We start from the raw sequence: 17,911 nt of genomic DNA on the forward strand, positions 1-17,911 counted from the left end.
TTCAATAAAGGATATGTTATATGGTGTCTCATGTTATTTATACACACCTGGAGTGATTTGCTTAACGTAAAATGTAGGGTGTTAAAAATTATGCAAAAATTTAAATTGCAATTATATAAATATCTATAGATGTGACTATTCAGATCATAGTGTTTTGGTGTGTGCTTAATGTATTACAAGTAATGTTCAAAACTTTCTATAAGATGTTTTTGAATGTATGTAACTATAAATTGAGTAACAGAGTAAAGCACAGACCTTTCCAAAACAATACAAAAGCCAGATTCAAATTTTTAAAGAAAGCCATTTTTTATCTTGGTTCAAAAAGCATCTGAAAATCTAAAAATAGCTGAGGTACCTTCCTCATGCAAGAACTCAGCACTAAATAATAACACTGATTTTATCAAAAGTTTTCATGTTATTTCTCTAACATCAGAAATTTCAAAGGATTTCCAAATATTTAAAGCAGTTAAGAAAGGCGTGTAGGGTGAAGAGTTTTTGCTCCTAGGGGATCTCAAACAAGATTGTTTCTACTTCTAACCCTAAATACACAATGTAGTGGTCAGTCACACTGCAATCAGTAAGGGTAGAAAAGGGGGAAATACTGTACCCATAATACAGATAAGGGGAGGAACCTGTGGTCCACCCCATCCAAGCTGAAGAAAGGTTATCCTATATGAAATAGAAATATATAGCCTGTTATTAGTTGTGAATCTGTAATGACAGACACTTGATGTAATGTTTTATAACTCAATCATATGAGAAATGTCTCTTTCCTACTGATGAAGTTTGGAGTACTCTTGAAAATGCCTCATTATCACTTTCTTGGTTAAATTTTAGAGGATATTTAGGACATCAAATACTCTAATTTAATTTTAGAAGTTATGAAATTGGACTGGAAATTTGAAATACAGTAAATGTTTAAAGCCATCAGCCAGAAATATGCATAAGGCATGCAAAACTGAAAGTGCAAGTGGATTTCAGATTGTTTGCTGCCTTCTACTATTTCTCTAATAAATAAATCAAGCACGGCATGACATGCTTTATTTTGTGGAATTAGACACAAATGCATGCTTTATTGTCACTTAATTCTCTATCTCAGCAAAGCAATGTATACTCAGTATTCTACATTTACAAGTAGCATACCAATTCAGAACTAGTGCAAAAGCATTATATTGCAAGTACTAAAAAAGCTAAACAAAAAGCAATGGGTATATTCAAATCTCAGTTTGCAGATATTTCTGCTCAGTACATACACTAATTGAGATGAGAATATAAACCCCAAGACAGAAGTTTAAATTGAATTAAAGCAATCCTTTACTTTGCCTTCCAGCATCTGTGTGGAGTTGGGTTTGAGATTCGCTTTAGAAAGTATTGTAATTTCTCAGAATTCAATATACTAGCTGATATTTTAAATGCCTTCAATATGGCAAAATTCACTTTTTGCTCAAGGCAAGCACAAGCTATGAACTACTTGTACACTATTTTGGTGCAAGTGATTAATATATCTTATATTCGCTTTGGAAATAGAATTTATCCCATTTATGAAACAGCATCATTACAAAATTAAGTTGTAACTACAGAGTATAACTGCAGACTTTTAAGAATATAACTTTAAAAGTGAAGTATGTTTCATATTTAGGGTTAACAAAATAGTTATTTGTATTTATTGACTATGTAAAATGCTGTATTCTTCTAATTCAACAGATTGGTAAACGTATTTAAGAAAAAGAACACTTTAAAGTAGCTGAGAACTTAGCAGATAGTTTCACAAAATGTTGCAGAGCTTTTTACATACAGAGACTTCTGTGGAATACATATGATCTCTTATATTTTCAAGACAAAAACTGCACAGTTTTATACATGGGAGTAAACATGGATATTATAAATACATGCTGAATAAAAACTCAGCTTGTTTTGTTGTAGTACCATGTAGGTATAGGCAATGTAAGAAAGCAAAGAGGGTTGATTTATTTTTACATTCTGCTGGCAGATAAAAGAATCTGTGTTAAAGGATTTGTATGAAATGAACTCAGTTTCTGAGAAGACTGTAATTTGACTAGAGTCTTATTGTGAGCTGAGCTGGTCAATTATTTGGTATTTGAACCTTTTTACTGTTCGTGAGTCATTCATCAAGTAATGCTACTATCTGTCAATGAGCTGTTGTGAGTACTTGCCAAGTGCTTTGGAAAATCCATTTTCAGAAATACATGTAACTGATAGCAAGCAGAGGGCCTATACAGTTGGCCAGTCAAATTTGCTAAGCAACTGGAATTAGGTACTTCATTGATTGTCATGAACATTGGAGGACGGAGCTGAAACTTTTTTTCTGCTTTTCTAGACTTGTCTGTGATTCCTGTACAGTAAGGTGCTCGTGAATTATTCATGTTGAGTATCTGAAAATCTATCATATGATTTGGCTTCTGGCATAGTTTCATAGTTATTCAGTGAGAAATAAGGGAAAGCAGTAAATAGATTTCAAATAACAGGTACTTTTCTCTGAGCATGAATATCCTAAATCTTTTAAGTGGAAAATTTACTAAGGCAATTACGTAAGGATAAAGAAAAATGGAATAAAACATTTGGCAACCGATTTTGACATTATCTTTCTCGAAATGATCCGTTTTTTCCAACATCATCTAAAGAGCTGTATTTCTTATCCCTGTTTCACTTCTGTACTGGTCTCACAGTCCTCCTGCAGCTGACCAGAACATTATTAAAAAAGTAAAGCTGACAGCAATTTCCCAACATTTATCTGTATAAAACCACATGTATCTGAATGTTCATGAACAGTAAGTACAAAGAAAGACAAAGAGAAAATGGCTAAATCAAATAGTAATTCCAAACTGAAATGAAAATTCATACATTCTGTAGTACTTGACCAGCTCGTACCCTGCTGAATATCAATTAAAAAATTTCAAATGATGAGAAGACTGTTAAAAGTCAATTTGCTATATGAAACTGAAATTCATTAATCTAGTAATCACTGGTTAGCAACTTTTTTTTTCTGATGCATTCTGAAGTAGAGATATGTAGCCTGATGAAAACAATTTAAGGAACAGAATTCTAAGCCTCCATTTGACTTGATTAAGCTTAGATTTGTACCTTAAGGTTGTTCAGACAGTATATTCCAGGCTATTCCACTGGTTTCTAATTGTCTTGAAATTCATAGTTTCCTCTGTTTTTTCCAGGAAGTAGCAAAAAGCATTCTCTTAAAACATATTTCAATGACATGCATATAGAGTTAGTTTGTATTCAGTGGCTTTAAGGAACAGAAGGTATAAACAAATGAAAAAAATAAGTTAAAATGCTTTATCGAGTGAGATGAATAGTAAGCAGGGCCTCCATGTTACTGAATAAGAAAGAAATAACCATATATATATATATATACTGTATTGAATAGAGATTTGTTGAAATAAGAAAAGCATTTACCTTACAAAAAGAATTTCATAAAGACATCAAATAACTTGATTTGTTTTTAAAGTCAGCCAAACTCAGAAATAGACATAAACCACTAGCAGGTATGAATATATCTCTAGTACCATCTAGTAAAATTCAGTGGGGTTAGACCAAAGATGGTTCATCAAATATGAAGAAAAATGAAGGATTTCAACTGGCAACAGAAAATATATGTATTAACTAATGCTAAATTAGATTCCTGTATAAATATTGTGATAGGCTTATCAGTAAACAATTAATAAAATCTTATTACATTTTATTCATTATTGTCTGCTGAAAGAGTTCATAGTTGGTAATTTCAAAACCTTGTATGGAAAACTCCTGAGATTGGCTAGAAAGTAAAGTAACCTTAATGAACGTAACTTCTATGCAATACTGCATATGGATTTAGGCGAATTGATGAAGCTTTTTGCTTATCTGTTAGTAAAAGATATGCAGTAGATAAAAAGATAGTGCAGCCTTTCTGCATGGACTTGTCATTCCTTATTCTGCATGCATGGATTCTTTCTATGCATGCATAGTTTCAGATTCTTTCATGTTGTCTTACCCTCATGCCTTCAAATCGTGACAAAGCTCTTAGAGGTCTCAAAGCTCTTAGTGTCCTAAGGGACTTAATGGCACCAAGTTCAGAGTAACCCAATGCATTTGCTGTTAAGCTAACCAAAGAGACCTATATGAAAACAGGAAAGTAAAAATTATTATATTGTACATACTGCTTTACATATCATAGATGTGAGATATAAACTTCCTTACAATAATCTAATTTTGGACCACTTTCTTCTGGAAAAAGAAGTCTTCTAAATTTAAAAAAAAAAAAAAAAGTAATATGAAAGAAGAGTAGGACAGGTGAATAAACAAAAATTTCAGAAGGTAACAATACCTGGAAACTTTAATACTTTTGAATTTCGTATTTTGCTAGTGATTTGAGGGAATTTAAAACCAGATAAAGCAAATTAAATTAATCTCTCAATTTTACAAATTTAGGTATTGCTGTCACTTTTTCTTTGTTTTACAATGTTGCTACAGCTGGATCAGTAGTTATAGCTGATAATGCCCATTTGATTGTCTGCAACTGAAAGGGAAATAACTGAACCATCGAAGCCTCTTTTGAATTAACAGATGGGTCATAGAGCAATAGTGCTCCTCTGGAAATTGGTGGAAAGGATTCATTTTTCTGTATTCAGTTTCACTGACTAATCCTGTTGCCTGACTGCTGAATTTATGTGCTCTACAGGCTGGCATTAACCTGGATTATGCCATTTCTTGAAGACCTTCTAAGAACAGTTCCATAGGCAACAGGTGTAATGAAGTCTCATATCCACAGGCATTTATGTATTCTATGTCCCTACATTACCTCAGTGAGAAGAAAACATGTTCTCTACATTTTCCTTGGCTCCTGTCCAAAAGAATACCTTCTGTTTTCTTCCCATTTCCCCTAGATGCTCCTTCATCACTCTGTTCCAATGCTTCACATAGTTACTCAGCCAAAAATAGCACAATGATCTCATGTGCTCTTTCGTTATAAATAACAATGCATCAGGTAAAGATAATTCTAGTACAGTGCTCTTTATGAACCATATTTAAAAACAAGCAGTATGTGTGAAATCTTGAGCTTTTGAAAGTTCAGTTATTTTGTACTTGTCAGTCCTGAGCTCTAGCAAGCCACAAAACTAGGTCCTTCTGAAAACTGAATTTCTTTCTCCAGTACATTCATCATAACACTGAAAACTTTCAAGCTGCCATAATCTAAAGACAACTTAAAGAAAATAGGCAGGTTTGTAAATCCAGGATTTAATCATGAGCTGGTTCAGACACTTGAATGGGTGTTATACCTTCACACAAAGAAGTATTCAAATTTACACATTCATAAGATGGGTGCTCGGGATATTATGATTTAAATAAGGTCAAATTTTAGTGAAAGTGAGTTTAGAAAAGGAACCAGTGCTTCTGCTTGCATGTTTGTTCAAGCTTTTTCGTTATAGGTGTCACTTAGGTACCCACTTTGAGAAGAATTTAGATATTAAAGAATGAAAGTGTTCTCTAAGGAGAGGGGTCTTTGTAAGAGTACTATGTTTGAATGTGATTATCTGTAGCTGTATATGTGAAGCTGAAACCTAGATATATTTCATCCATAACATATACCAATCCAAACGGATGAAGGCACCAGTCACAAAACAAACATAGAGAAAATGAACTGCTTTGGTTAGCCCTTGTAGGCTGGGAACACATTCAGAAACTGTTGGATTTTCAGCAATTATTTGGGTCAATAACTACTTACAAAGTTTACCTTTTACCTATTCAATGTCTGCTTCTAAATCACTGAAACCAAGACAAAACGCATCTTAATTCTAAAGTTGAGCTTGTTTAATATTTGTTTTTGAGATAAGTTTTATCAGAAATTTCTATCTTAAAAAAACAGGAACTGTTGTGCCTTTGTAACTACGTAAACATAGCATGTTAGTTGCACACACATAACTTCATAGACTGCAGAAACAGTATGTGTTTCTGCACATTGAAGGTTTTCTCAAGGGGGCCTTCTTAGGACACTACTTGCATTAATTGCATTAATTATTAAAGTAATTGCATTAATACATCAAGAAATGGCCTCCCCCATTTCACAGCGCGGCAAAGTTATAACTATTAGATCACCCTTGAGGAGAAGATTATTGAGCCTGATTTCAAGCACAGCTGTGAAGATTGCAAGTTCAGTAATATCCATTGGACTTTTAATACTAAGTAAGCCACATCACAAATGCTACAGATACCTCTTGCATTCCTTGTAGAACCCTAATTCAGACATATGCGTAAAGTTGTGGACTTTTGTGATGTTCATTCTCTTGCCAGATGCGTTTTAATTGAGATGAGAGTTTGATGTCTGGTGGACCCATCTAAAAGCTGGATGCAACACAGATCACAGCAAGGGGGAGAGAGATCTGAAGGTGGGAATGAGCTGCCAGGAGCAGAACTACCTCTTTCAACAACAGTGCTGGGCGAAACACTTTAACTGTTTGTGGGGATACGATGTGAGCTTCTTTTGTTAGCAGGAGATCTGCTAAGATCTTCCAGTCTTTCTTAACTCTGTGGTATAGGAAGGCAGTGTTATAAGTGAAAAGTGAAAGACAGATAAAGATGGTATTTTTTCTATCTACCTTACTTTTTAAACTGAAAAGTAAACTAGAGCAAGAAATTAGAAAAACAAAATAAGAACAATAAAAACAAAACAAACAAAACAGATAAAGTAGGAGAGATACTACATACATCAACAATCAGGAAGTCCAGCCAGCACCAGGCATTAGTAAAGTATGTTTGATAGCCATAGGCCACCCACTTCAGCAGCATTTCCAGAATGAAGATGTAGGTGAAAACCTTGTCAGCATATTCCAGCATGGTCTTGATAGTTTTGCGCTGTTCAATATATATGTCTTCAAAAGCCTATGGGTAAACACATACAAAAATATTTGTTTTTCCTTTTTGTAACTTTGTCACTGCACATACTTCATGTCGTAACCAAAAACCAAACAAATACAACAAAAAAGGAAAGAATCTTTCTTCACAGAAAAGCATAGGAGTGCCATATCTATCTGATGTCTCCTTTTCTGCTCAGTATATACCTGTTTTTCCCCTATGAAAGTGTATTTTCCAGCTCATGGGAAGCAGAAATTACAGTGCAACCACTTCAATGGTCAGAGATTTTTTAAAAAAATTATTTATTGCTGATGGCAAATTATTCTTCTCAGATAATTTTGGGTACTGACAAAGAACACTGATTTTGCAGAGTGAGCTGCAAATTCAGCCTGAACTGAATTCTACTGAGGTCATTTGGTTTGTACATAGGTAGATCCATTTTCAAAATCCAGAGCCATAGCTGTAAAGTTTTCAGGACAATGACAATACAATTGCTCTTATGTTTTTAAGTCCTGTTGCTTTTTGAAAATTTTAAGTAACAAATCATAAACCAAGTTCTTTCTTCCTTAAAAGAATATTTATTTCTCTAAATCAAATACCTGCTTTATTACTCAGCTTCTATGAGATACACACGTTTTCTGAGATCCTTGCAATGTTATTTACATTTTTTGTGTGTCTTCATTTTTAAACATTTGAAAAAACATACAGATTCTGCTTTTTAGAAATTCTTGCTGTCCTCGAAGACATTTCCCCTTTAATTGTTTTTCAATTTTAATAATGCTTGTATTTCTTACAGAGAACAATTGATTTTTATTTTTTTTTAATTGAAAGAACAGCAATGATCTGATAGTTTGTAAAGACTTGGATATTCATTGATATCAACATTCATTTTTACCCAGTTTGAATTCCTTCACATCTGTCAGTTCAAATGATTAGTGTTTGTCTATCAATCATTGAATTAACATCTGTGTATCAGTAATTTGGGACAGTTAGATGAGGCACTATGATATCTGACACTTCTGTACACACTAACAACTCTGTTGCACAAAAGCGGGAGGCCACACACCGTTTCCTTCTTACAGCTGGGAAGACAGCAGTGGCTAAACCAGCGGGGCTCTGGGCAGCTAGGACCACGTCTGCTCTCAGCCAGAATGGCCCTACGGAGGGGATTTGCTGGCAGCCTACCTGCGCCTACGTCTGCCTGCTTATTCTTGCCTGCACCTGCCTGATTTCCTGGCTGTAGTGACAGTGAGACTTGCCTGAGGCATGGTCTTGGGGTGAACATTGGGATACAGCGCTGGCAGGTCCAGACGGACCTTTTCACTACCACAAAGGAAGCTGAAGGCAGAGCGGGATCTCACATCTCCAAGGGACTGGGCTAATCCCTGGTCTCTAAAACATTTTCACAACATAAATGTTTTGTGGATGACACATGAGTGTGAGATGCTAATACTGTGGCATCTCATATCAGACTTCTCCTAAACATAATAATGGAATTTCACCTTTATCAGATCTCCTGCCAGTACTTTTCTCTCATTTAAATTCTTGTCACTGAAGGCTTCCTCCACTTGGTAGCATGAACCAAAACTAAATAGATGTGAGTCTTTTGCTATTTTGAGGGGTTTAAATCACAGGAAACATGTCACATGGTGTTGAGTAAAAGTTGCTTATTTGATGGTTGTGTTGATATTATTAGGCCAAACAAAAGCAGAATAATTCTTAAAGATTTAACTGAAACTAATGACAAGTATAATAATAAACTACTAACCAGTAATGGTATTTTAAAATGTTGGGAGTGGTATAAAGAGATTATGATACAATTTAGCAAGACAATTTTATTATGATTATGATTACTTAAGAAATTTACCAAAGGATAATTGCGACTACCTAAGGTATATGCTAGCTATACACTATGTTATCTGAGGGCAATTTATTGTTATCGATTCATATCATGGTTGGCTTCTTTTTGTTTTTCCTCACATACTTGTTAACCTTAAAGCAAATTCATGTTTTTAAAGATATCCCTTTAGTCTATGTGAGTATGAGTCAGCAGAAGCTGAATTAGAAGCTTAAACAGATTTGTAGAAGGGAATAATTACACACAGTCTTCTTTCTTTCATGTTCTAGTACATAACATTGATAAGACTGTATAAACCATCTCTGGCTCCTGCAAGGCATTGAAAGCCACAACACTTCCACACTCTTTTTTTTTTTTCATCAGTGACAGCTGTTTTCCCTGAGTTGGATCAGTGAATACCAGTAAAACCAGAGAGCAAACTCAAATAACAAAATCAAATATGTCCTCTTCTTCACATGTTGTCCCTTTCCCTGCTTCACGAGTACCACTCACTTTAGCAAAGGAGTTAAGCTCTCTCAGATCAGCTTGTCTGCTGTTTTTTCAACATATTGTTGAGAAGAGACTTTTTCTACCACTCTTTCAAAGGCCTGACTAAAATATAGTCCTGCCATTTCAACTGTGTGTTCTTTCTGGTGGAGAAAACAAAATTAAAACTGTTTGAAGACCAAACTTATCAGAAATTTTCTGGCAACATTGTGTCACCATTCATCTTCTACTTACCAGAGCTCCACTACTGAGGAGAATCATAAAGACAATGAAAGTCTCAAACCAGTTGTGTTCGACAATCCTGAAGCAGGTTTTTCTAAGGTTCCACCACTGCTTTCCTCTCCCTTCTTCTATACTTACTTGACAGCACTTGAACCTTCGTACACACCCTTTAAAAAAAGGGTATTGGGGGGGGAGGGAGGAGGGAAAGAAAGAGATTTTGTTGAATTGCGTTAATTTTGGATATGCATTCTGTTAGTGATACAATGCTACCTTTCCAGAAGCAGTGCTATTTAGTAAAAACCCAGTAGATTTTCACCCAGATGACCTTGTTTTTCTCCAACACAAAAAAAATTTAACACTGAGGCAACCGGAATTTATGATCAAATGAACTCGTGAAAAGAAAGTATTTTTCATTCATCAAGAAGTGAGTGCTCAATACAGGGCACACAAAAAATTAGAAGTATATGGAACTTGAAGCAAAATTACAAAATAAAAAGTATGAGTAAAACCATACAAACTCATCAAATACATAGTAGGTTTATGTAGTAATATATGGACAAGTATTATTAAATTTTATTCTCACTCTTGGGGGGATACTAAATTCAGACAATGTTGTGTTCATTGTATGAAAAAATTCTAAGCCTCATATCTGAGTTCTGAGCTTTTCAGTATTGGCTAACTTGTGGCCTTAATTTGTTTAAGCTTTTATGATTTAGCTGCTAACTTGATTTTATTTCTTCTTTCACTTAGGTAGAAAAATACTAGTAACCAATAATGGTATTTTCTTTGCCAAATCCAAGTCTGTTACAGTACTACTTCTTACTAGTTCATTGTAAATTTCTAAATAAATGTCTATTATCAGATCCAGAAATAACCCAACCCCAGCACCGAGTGTAGCATTTTTTTTCCAAACTCTAAATCTAATTTTTGCTTACAGATACAAAAAATTACATTTGTATCCTTATGTTACTGTTTTAAACCTATTCCTTTCGCCAATTCCTTTACATGCACACATCCATAAAGTTTCTAACATGGAAATGCTTTTGCAAATAAAGTTTATGACCAGATTCTTGTTTTATTGAGTTCTGTAAAAGGGGCAATAGGAGGAAGCATGAAAGACAAATGAGTCCAACAGGTGAGACTGTTCTTGCCCCAGGTGGCACACAAAGGCTCTTTCTTCTCTTTTGCCAACTTGTGGAAGGTTCCTTTAGCATTTTGCACAAAATGCAGTTTTTATTTACCGCTCAACAGCTATTTCATTAATGCACACTTTATAAAGCACTTTGATAGATATCTATGAAGAGTAGTGTGTTATTTTATTATCTAGGAAACTGTAACTAAACTCAGGGAGCACAGTATTTTGTACTAAAATAAAACTTGCAGTTATATATTTTTCTTATTTTAAAAATAACTATAACTTTCCGATAAAATGTTTTATTAATTGCTTGTCTGATACATAGTATAATTGTGGTATCAGTACCCATAAGGTAAATTATGGTCTAAAAGTACTATCACTAATAATTGTAGTTTAAACATTAACAAGAGAGTAAATAAATAAATAAATAAATATTCTTAGTTTAAATAGGTAATTATTCTGCATTTCATGAATAAGTATTAGCAGTATTTTAGTTCCAAACACCTTCTGTGAAGCAGGCCTCTGGTTCCTGGGCTTCTTCAGGTTCAGCTTCTGGTTGCTCTTCTGCAGGAAGTCCAATATCAACTGTGCTACCTTCAGATGAACTAGACGTATTTAACTTCTGTAAAGGAAAAAAAAAGCATCACAAATACACAGTAAATATTTTTAAGGCAAATATCAGTTGTTTTCACAATAAGGAAGTACTTCTGCCATGTTTTTAAATGCTTGAGTATTCAACATAACTAAATTGCTGATAAACATATGTGAAATAGGTACAATCATTTGGTTTCCTCCTACACTGTATGGATCTATTAACTAGAAGGTGTATTAAGCTTTAAACTGAAAAGTATGAATGGTGATGTTAAGGCTGCAAAGTTTTATGACCACTACTAGCTGTAAGTGGCAATGATCTCTTGATCATCATAGAAATAATGAAGCTCAAGTATATATGCAGGAATCCATAGTGAACACTGAAAAGCAGGTAAGAGCCTAAATATATGAGGTGTGACCTCAGAGCAGAAAAGGCTGTGCTTTAAAGGTCAGCAAGTCCAGATTAAAAGTGCTGAATGTCTACCTCGGAGTGAAGCAGAAGCTGCGTACAATAAGGCCGCGGTAGTTTAAAGATGGCACATAAAACATCAGATTGTGCTGTATAACCTAATCAAATTTTCAATTTGATTCATGCTCATCAACATGATGACCATAAAGAGAGAGCAGTGAAAGGTGGAGAGTAAATATTAAAAAACTGAATACACTTAAGCTAATCCTATCCTAAAAATTCTCTAAGTGTTGTAACATGTAGCTGGCACCTGGCTACAATCCAGCTGGTTGGTAATGTAGCTAAAGATTGGGTAAAAGTTGTGAAGGAAACATATTTAAGGATGTAGGGGTAAAGAAAATAATGGAATAAATTCAATACATGCTCATCAATGCTAAGCTGCAGCAGTCTTTGATATTGAGGACAAAAAACTCCCCAAACCCTAACAACAAAACACTTACTAAAACATTGCCAGTCCATTCTTCAATAACAATTCCAGAACTCATTGACATTGAGTTGCATGGCACCTAATAAAATCTGTAGTATTTTAAGTAGCCTGGTTTTAGTTAATTTCATCTTGTGGTGAATATAGATAGATTAGGAGAATGATGTTTCACCTTTATCAGAAAAATGAGTTGATGTATCCAGTTTCAGGCTCTGTCATTATTTGTCGCAAGAGCCAATTTATAAATGTTATTTTCCAAATTACATTACAGAGTTGCCTCTCATATTTTTACAAAAATATTGTATACTTGTAGTAATTAAATTTTCACAAATTGTCCTTTGCAGAACAATTTACCATTTTTCAAAATAATTTTGAAAAGACTTTTCAAAACTTTTCCACAGCTTTTTCATTTTTGGAAAAAAAGCCCTGTAATTTTATTTCTATATTTTGTTCTAAGAAGCAGATTTTCTGTAATATTACTGTTAGCTACTATTTGCACACTAAAATTAAGATCTTCGAAATTAACCGTCTATTTTATGATATTAAGACGATTAATCTGTTACTTTGCTAAGGGAGAAAAGAGTACTCAGCAGAAAAACAAAGGAAACCAGACCAATTACCGAACCAACCTCCTCCTGAACACCGCCAGAGGGAGGGGGAACTTTCAGAGCTGACCCAATCAGCAAGAAGGGATCCAGCCCTGTAAAACTCCAGGAATGGTGCTGAAAAGCTCAGGATAGTCTGAAGCTACCTGGAACTCACCTGTTGGTGCCCTCTGGCCTGAGACGTAGAGAACCCACACAGCCTTTCCTAAGTGGCTTCTCATCAAAAGCTCAGCTAATTCAAAGCCTCTGCTGTTCTGGTGTTTATAATTTCTTTTCTACAATCCCATTATACTAACAGTCAATATAAAATAAGGACTTGGTCTCAAATCCAAAACAGCACTGCTGGATGGATCTTCATGGAAAACAAGATAACAGACCTGCTCTTTCAGAAGCTTCTGGAGAAGGTCAGAAATGCCATAGTACTTTCTCGATGGGATAAAAGGTAACCCTGGCCATGCAGTAGCAGCACATTTACAGATAGCTTCCTAAGTTGAATCTGTTGCCCACTGATCAGTCATAAACCAGCCCGTGTCACTCCATTGGTCTGCCTGCCCTATGATGGGTTGGACCGGACTGGCCAGTGTTTAAGGTAGTTGTGGGGAGAGTAGGTGACCATTGTTTTTCTCCAATGGCTCTTTCATTAAATCATATGAATCATAGAATACCAGGTTGGAAGGGTCCACAAGGATTGTCTGGAAATGTTGTTCTATTCAGAAATTCTTCTTGCTGGGGCAAGTTCTTTATGTGCTCCAATACATTCCCGTAACCCCTATTGTTGCAGCAGTTCAGAGGCTTGAGTCAAAGCCAACTTATAAGAATTTTGGCTAATATTTAACAGGAAAAGAAATATCAATGATTCAGACACTAATCGGAAATGGGAACAACACTGTCTCTGAAAGAGGTTGCCATGAGGAGAGGTTGTTTGGTACGCGTTTGCTTTCCTGGGGGAGGAACCAATGACTGCACTTAGCTTAACACTGGCTTTTGGTGGGAACACTAGAGGGCTTACACACACTGCAGTGACTGCAGCACAGAATTCAACTGGCCTAAAATCAGGTGTCTGAAGTACTGCTAGTAATACAACAGGAGGGGGAAAAGATTATCTGTCCCACAAAGAACTCGGATTGTTACCAGAACAGACACTAGCTAGTTTACGGCTGAAGTCCTTCAAGTCAGAAAACCAGTTTTGTTAAGTGTCTGGAAATATAATTTTTTTATTTGATTAAAATGTCAACAAACTAAGTCACTGAGGGTATAGCTGTTTTGCAAATCATGTTATCAAATAAATTTAAATCTTTTGTTAAAATAGTCACAGACAAACAGTCATGTAAAGGAACAGTTATAGCCTTAATATGTTTTTTTTTATAAATAAAGTTCTCAACAAGGCTTTATATCTACATCCTGCTTTGGCATTCCCTTAGCAACATGAGATATTTCAGTCTGTTGATACTATTTTTTAGTTTCAACAGCTAAGTGAATTGGAAGTATATGGAAGAGTCTATGGTTAAAACATTTATGGGAATCTAGGTCTAGAAGAGTGACAATTTTAAAATCTAAAAGAATTCCAGTGTCTAAAGGAAATACATAAACTATCTCTATGTTTTCTGATATATAACTGCTCACAAAACAATCCCATAGAGGGGGATTTTTTGAGTGGCAGAGAGAAGTTGCACGGCACTCCTCATGGGACCTTTGCTACAGGAGGCAAACAAAAGTTTCTGTGCTCAGGCACTGCCCTGCTCTACCAGTTGTTGCAACTACCACATGGATCATAAACAGTTCTTGTGGATTAGTTTGGTCTCCCATTGCCTGGCCTCTTCTCTCCTCTTGGAGACTGTAATATTTAACCCTTTCTTACACTTTTGTTCATGAAGAATAAAACCCTTCTTTATAGACTCATTTATGCATATGTACAAAGAAGGATAAAAATAACAAATGATCAAGAACTGAATACACTGGCTTATGCTGAAAAAAAAGAAAGACAGTCAACAGATCAGAGACATGCGCAAAATATCTAAATACCTCTTTGCTTTCTTCCAGGTCTGATTCACTACTAAATTCCTCTGTGTTTAGATTTTCAAAGTCGGATTCACCCAATGCAATGGGCACTGTCACAGTGAGGCTTGGGTTGTTTATGAATGACATGTAATCACTTTCATCAATTATGTATTTTTCCACACTGCTGCCTGTGCCTATGCCACTAGTTGTTCCATTTGCATCTCTAATATAGTCATGGTCCTTGCTTAGTTCCACGGTAGTATGGTTAGAAATACAGCTATTTTTGTTGTTCAAATCTTCAAGTGGTTTGATTTCATCTAAAGCTTTTTGTTTCTTAACAAAAGCTTTTTGGATAAATTCACGTGCTTTTCTTTTTACATAATCTATGCCTTTCTGCATTCTTGCTACAGCAATTTGCAGATTATTCATTTCATTGTCATCATCTGTCACAGCAAGGTTGTCCGCACTAAATGAGCTCAAGAGCAAGGCCAAAAATAGGTTCAGTACCTGCAGAAAGAGAAAAAAAAAGGACGTTCTAGACTTTATCCCAACAAACAACATTTAGTTTATTAAAAATTGTCATATTAGTGATATCAAAGACTACAATCCCAATAATTCACCATAACCAAAGAAAGACACCCTCAAAAGTTTTAACTTCTCCATAAAAACCTGAGCTTTTTTCATTTTGCTTAGGTCCTGTTCACCATTCAAAAATATTCCTACAACTGAATAATATCTGTAAATGTGTTTTTAAATCCCCACAGTATATAAATATTTAGGTGCAAAGTCTAAAAAATCCAAAACCAGAGATGGCAGATTTGCTATTAAGCATCATTAAAAAGTTTAATTTATCCATCACACAGCAGACATTAGATTATTTAGGTGACTAATCCAATGGGATAAATAATAAAGAAATCCACAGCAAATGGTTTATAAAGAGCCCATACACTAAAATTATTTGAAGCACAAAATATTTACAAAGAGCAAGAATACAAATCAAGAATGTGACTAAGTGCTCACTCTAACATTCTTAGGATTTTGATATTGCAGAACACTTTGTTCTCAATCCAAAAAACCTCTTAAGCTTAACTTTAAGCATTGCTTGAATCCACCTGCTTAAGTGCTTCATTGAAGCAGGGCCAGAGCACTTAGCTGAGTTCAGGATTGAGCACACTCTATTGCCAAATAATTTTTTGCTAATGCTTTGATTACGTACCACTAGGTTTCCAATCACCATGACCATCATGAAGACAGTAAGGCACATGGCTTGGCCAGCAACCTCCATGCAGTCCCACATTGTTTCTATCCACTCTCCACACAACACTCGAAATACGATCAAAAAAGAGTGAAAAAAATCTTGCATGTGCCAACGTGGAAGCACACAGTCACTTGCGATTTTGCAGACACATTCCTTGTAGTTTTTCCCGAACAGCTGCATCCCCACCACAGCGAAAATGAACACAATGATGGCCAGCACCAGGGTCAGATTCCCCAGAGCTCCCACCGAGTTGCCAATAATTTTTATGAGCATATTTAGTGTTGGCCAAGACTTTGCCAATTTGAAAACTCGCAGCTAGAATAAAAGAAGAATATCGTTAGGACATCCAGCAAGAAAGACACAAAAGATATTTTAAAGTAAACTTGTGGGAGGATATCACTGCAAAATATGTCCTGAGTATGACTGTTCAGAGGAAATCCTCTTGTCTAAAGCATGAAAAAGGAAGGTTCACTCAAGAACATTTGGTGAAGTTAGAGCTTGAGATTCTCAAAGCAGAATTCTTACTGAAGAAGCTACTGGCCATATTAGATGGAATTAAAAATCTAGGGTTCATCTGTTAGAATCATCTGGACCACTTTTCTACTGATATTTATAGAGCAGATCTATTCCTGTGATGCTAACCAGAGAGAACACAATACCTCTAGGGAGTTGATTTGTTTCTGCATAACAGGGTGTTTACAGTGTTTAAAGTGTGCATATAGAATAAATACATTGGAAGTAGGCCCAGGACACCCACTGCTATCTATTTGTCAGGATGTCTATCAATTTCCATTGAAGACAGTAAGATACCACAAGTAACAAGGATTTAAAAGAGATATCAGGGTATCATGGCAAAAATCAAGCAAATTTTTAAGGCAAAAAAAAAAAAATTAATGAAGCCCCACTAAAACTCAGTGCAATTGATGTATATTTACCAGTCTGAAGGATCGAAGAACGGAGAGCCCTTCCACATCTGCAAGACCAAGCTCAACCAAGCTAAGGGTCACAATAAAACCATCAAAAATATTCCAGCCTTCCTGGAAATAATAGTAAGGATCCATTGCAATGACCTTGAGAAACATTTCTGCTGTGAAGATTCCAGTGAAGACCTGAATTCAAAATGCAGTTGTGAAATTCCATTGTGAAATATAATGTTACAGATTTAGCTCTTGTCTAAGTTTTTAATTCAAGCTACATATCTGCAATGTCTTATTCATGTACTGGACAAACAATATCCCAAATTTAATTTTTACAACATAAAATGGAATGCTTTCCAAGAAATTACATGGTAAGACATCTTTCTTGATATTCTAGGTACAATATAACAGCAGCATGAATGAGGCCAAATCTAAGACTCTAGAGAGGCAGATCCTTTGCTGGTATAACCTGCTGTAATCCCCTTCAGTTGAGCAGAGGTAGGATTATTTATACCAGATGGGGATCAACTGAGATACAACTATCTGCTGAAGCCGAGGAACTTCGACCTGGCTGTTGCCAGTAAGTTCAGTGAAGTTGACTGGCTCAATCATTTAAACATTGGGAATAAATGAGCATTTAAGACTATATTTTAAACATGATATTGCTGGTAATGCTTTCTCATAATGGGCTGCTATGCTGAATGAAGTAGGACTCATATTTAGGAGTCAGCAAGGCAGTGATGCCGTGCAGCTTTGAGAGAAGTCTTAGAAGAATTTCCTGTAGGATATGCCTCCGTTAAAGACTGCCTGAGCCCTGGTCTGAAATGTTGGTGTTTGGGTTTTGATAACCCATTTTCAAGCAAGCTGGACATATAATGGGACAGCTGAAGACAATCATCTAACTGGGATAATCAGGAGATGGACAAGAAGAGTCTGACTTGCTATGCCTAGGAACTAAAAAGCTCAAAATAGATTTTATTACAGTCTTTAAATACATTCCAGATATGAAAACCAGAGACGCAAAGGTTACTGTTTTTTAAGCTACAGGACTAGAACCACTGAGTAAGAGGTAGAAAGGAACTAATAC

At 35.4% G+C, this 17,911-nt stretch overlaps 1 protein-coding gene across 10 annotated transcripts in view; it reads right to left on the reverse strand.

The window, feature by feature from the left end:
* Window positions 1-17,911, reverse strand: part of LOC102093056 (sodium channel protein type 1 subunit alpha) — a 95,543-nt gene that overhangs the window by 20,832 nt on the left and 56,800 nt on the right. For all 10 annotated transcript variants that reach the window (XM_065069673.1, XM_065069672.1, XM_065069666.1 and 7 more), the window contains 7 exons: window positions 16,843-17,016; window positions 15,866-16,222; window positions 14,674-15,156; window positions 11,067-11,184; window positions 9,440-9,594; window positions 6,715-6,888; window positions 4,004-4,126 (listed from right to left, as the gene is read on the reverse strand). In XM_065069673.1, the coding sequence (XP_064925745.1) occupies window positions 4,004-4,126; window positions 6,715-6,888; window positions 9,440-9,594; window positions 11,067-11,184; window positions 14,674-15,156; window positions 15,866-16,222; window positions 16,843-17,016 (1,584 nt within the window). The remainder of the gene's footprint in view (window positions 1-4,003; window positions 4,127-6,714; window positions 6,889-9,439; window positions 9,595-11,066; window positions 11,185-14,673; window positions 15,157-15,865; window positions 16,223-16,842; window positions 17,017-17,911) is intronic.

This window comes from Columba livia, chromosome 7 (genome assembly GCF_036013475.1).
Source record: "Columba livia isolate bColLiv1 breed racing homer chromosome 7, bColLiv1.pat.W.v2, whole genome shotgun sequence".
NCBI classification, from domain to species: Eukaryota; Metazoa; Chordata; class Aves; order Columbiformes; family Columbidae; genus Columba; species Columba livia.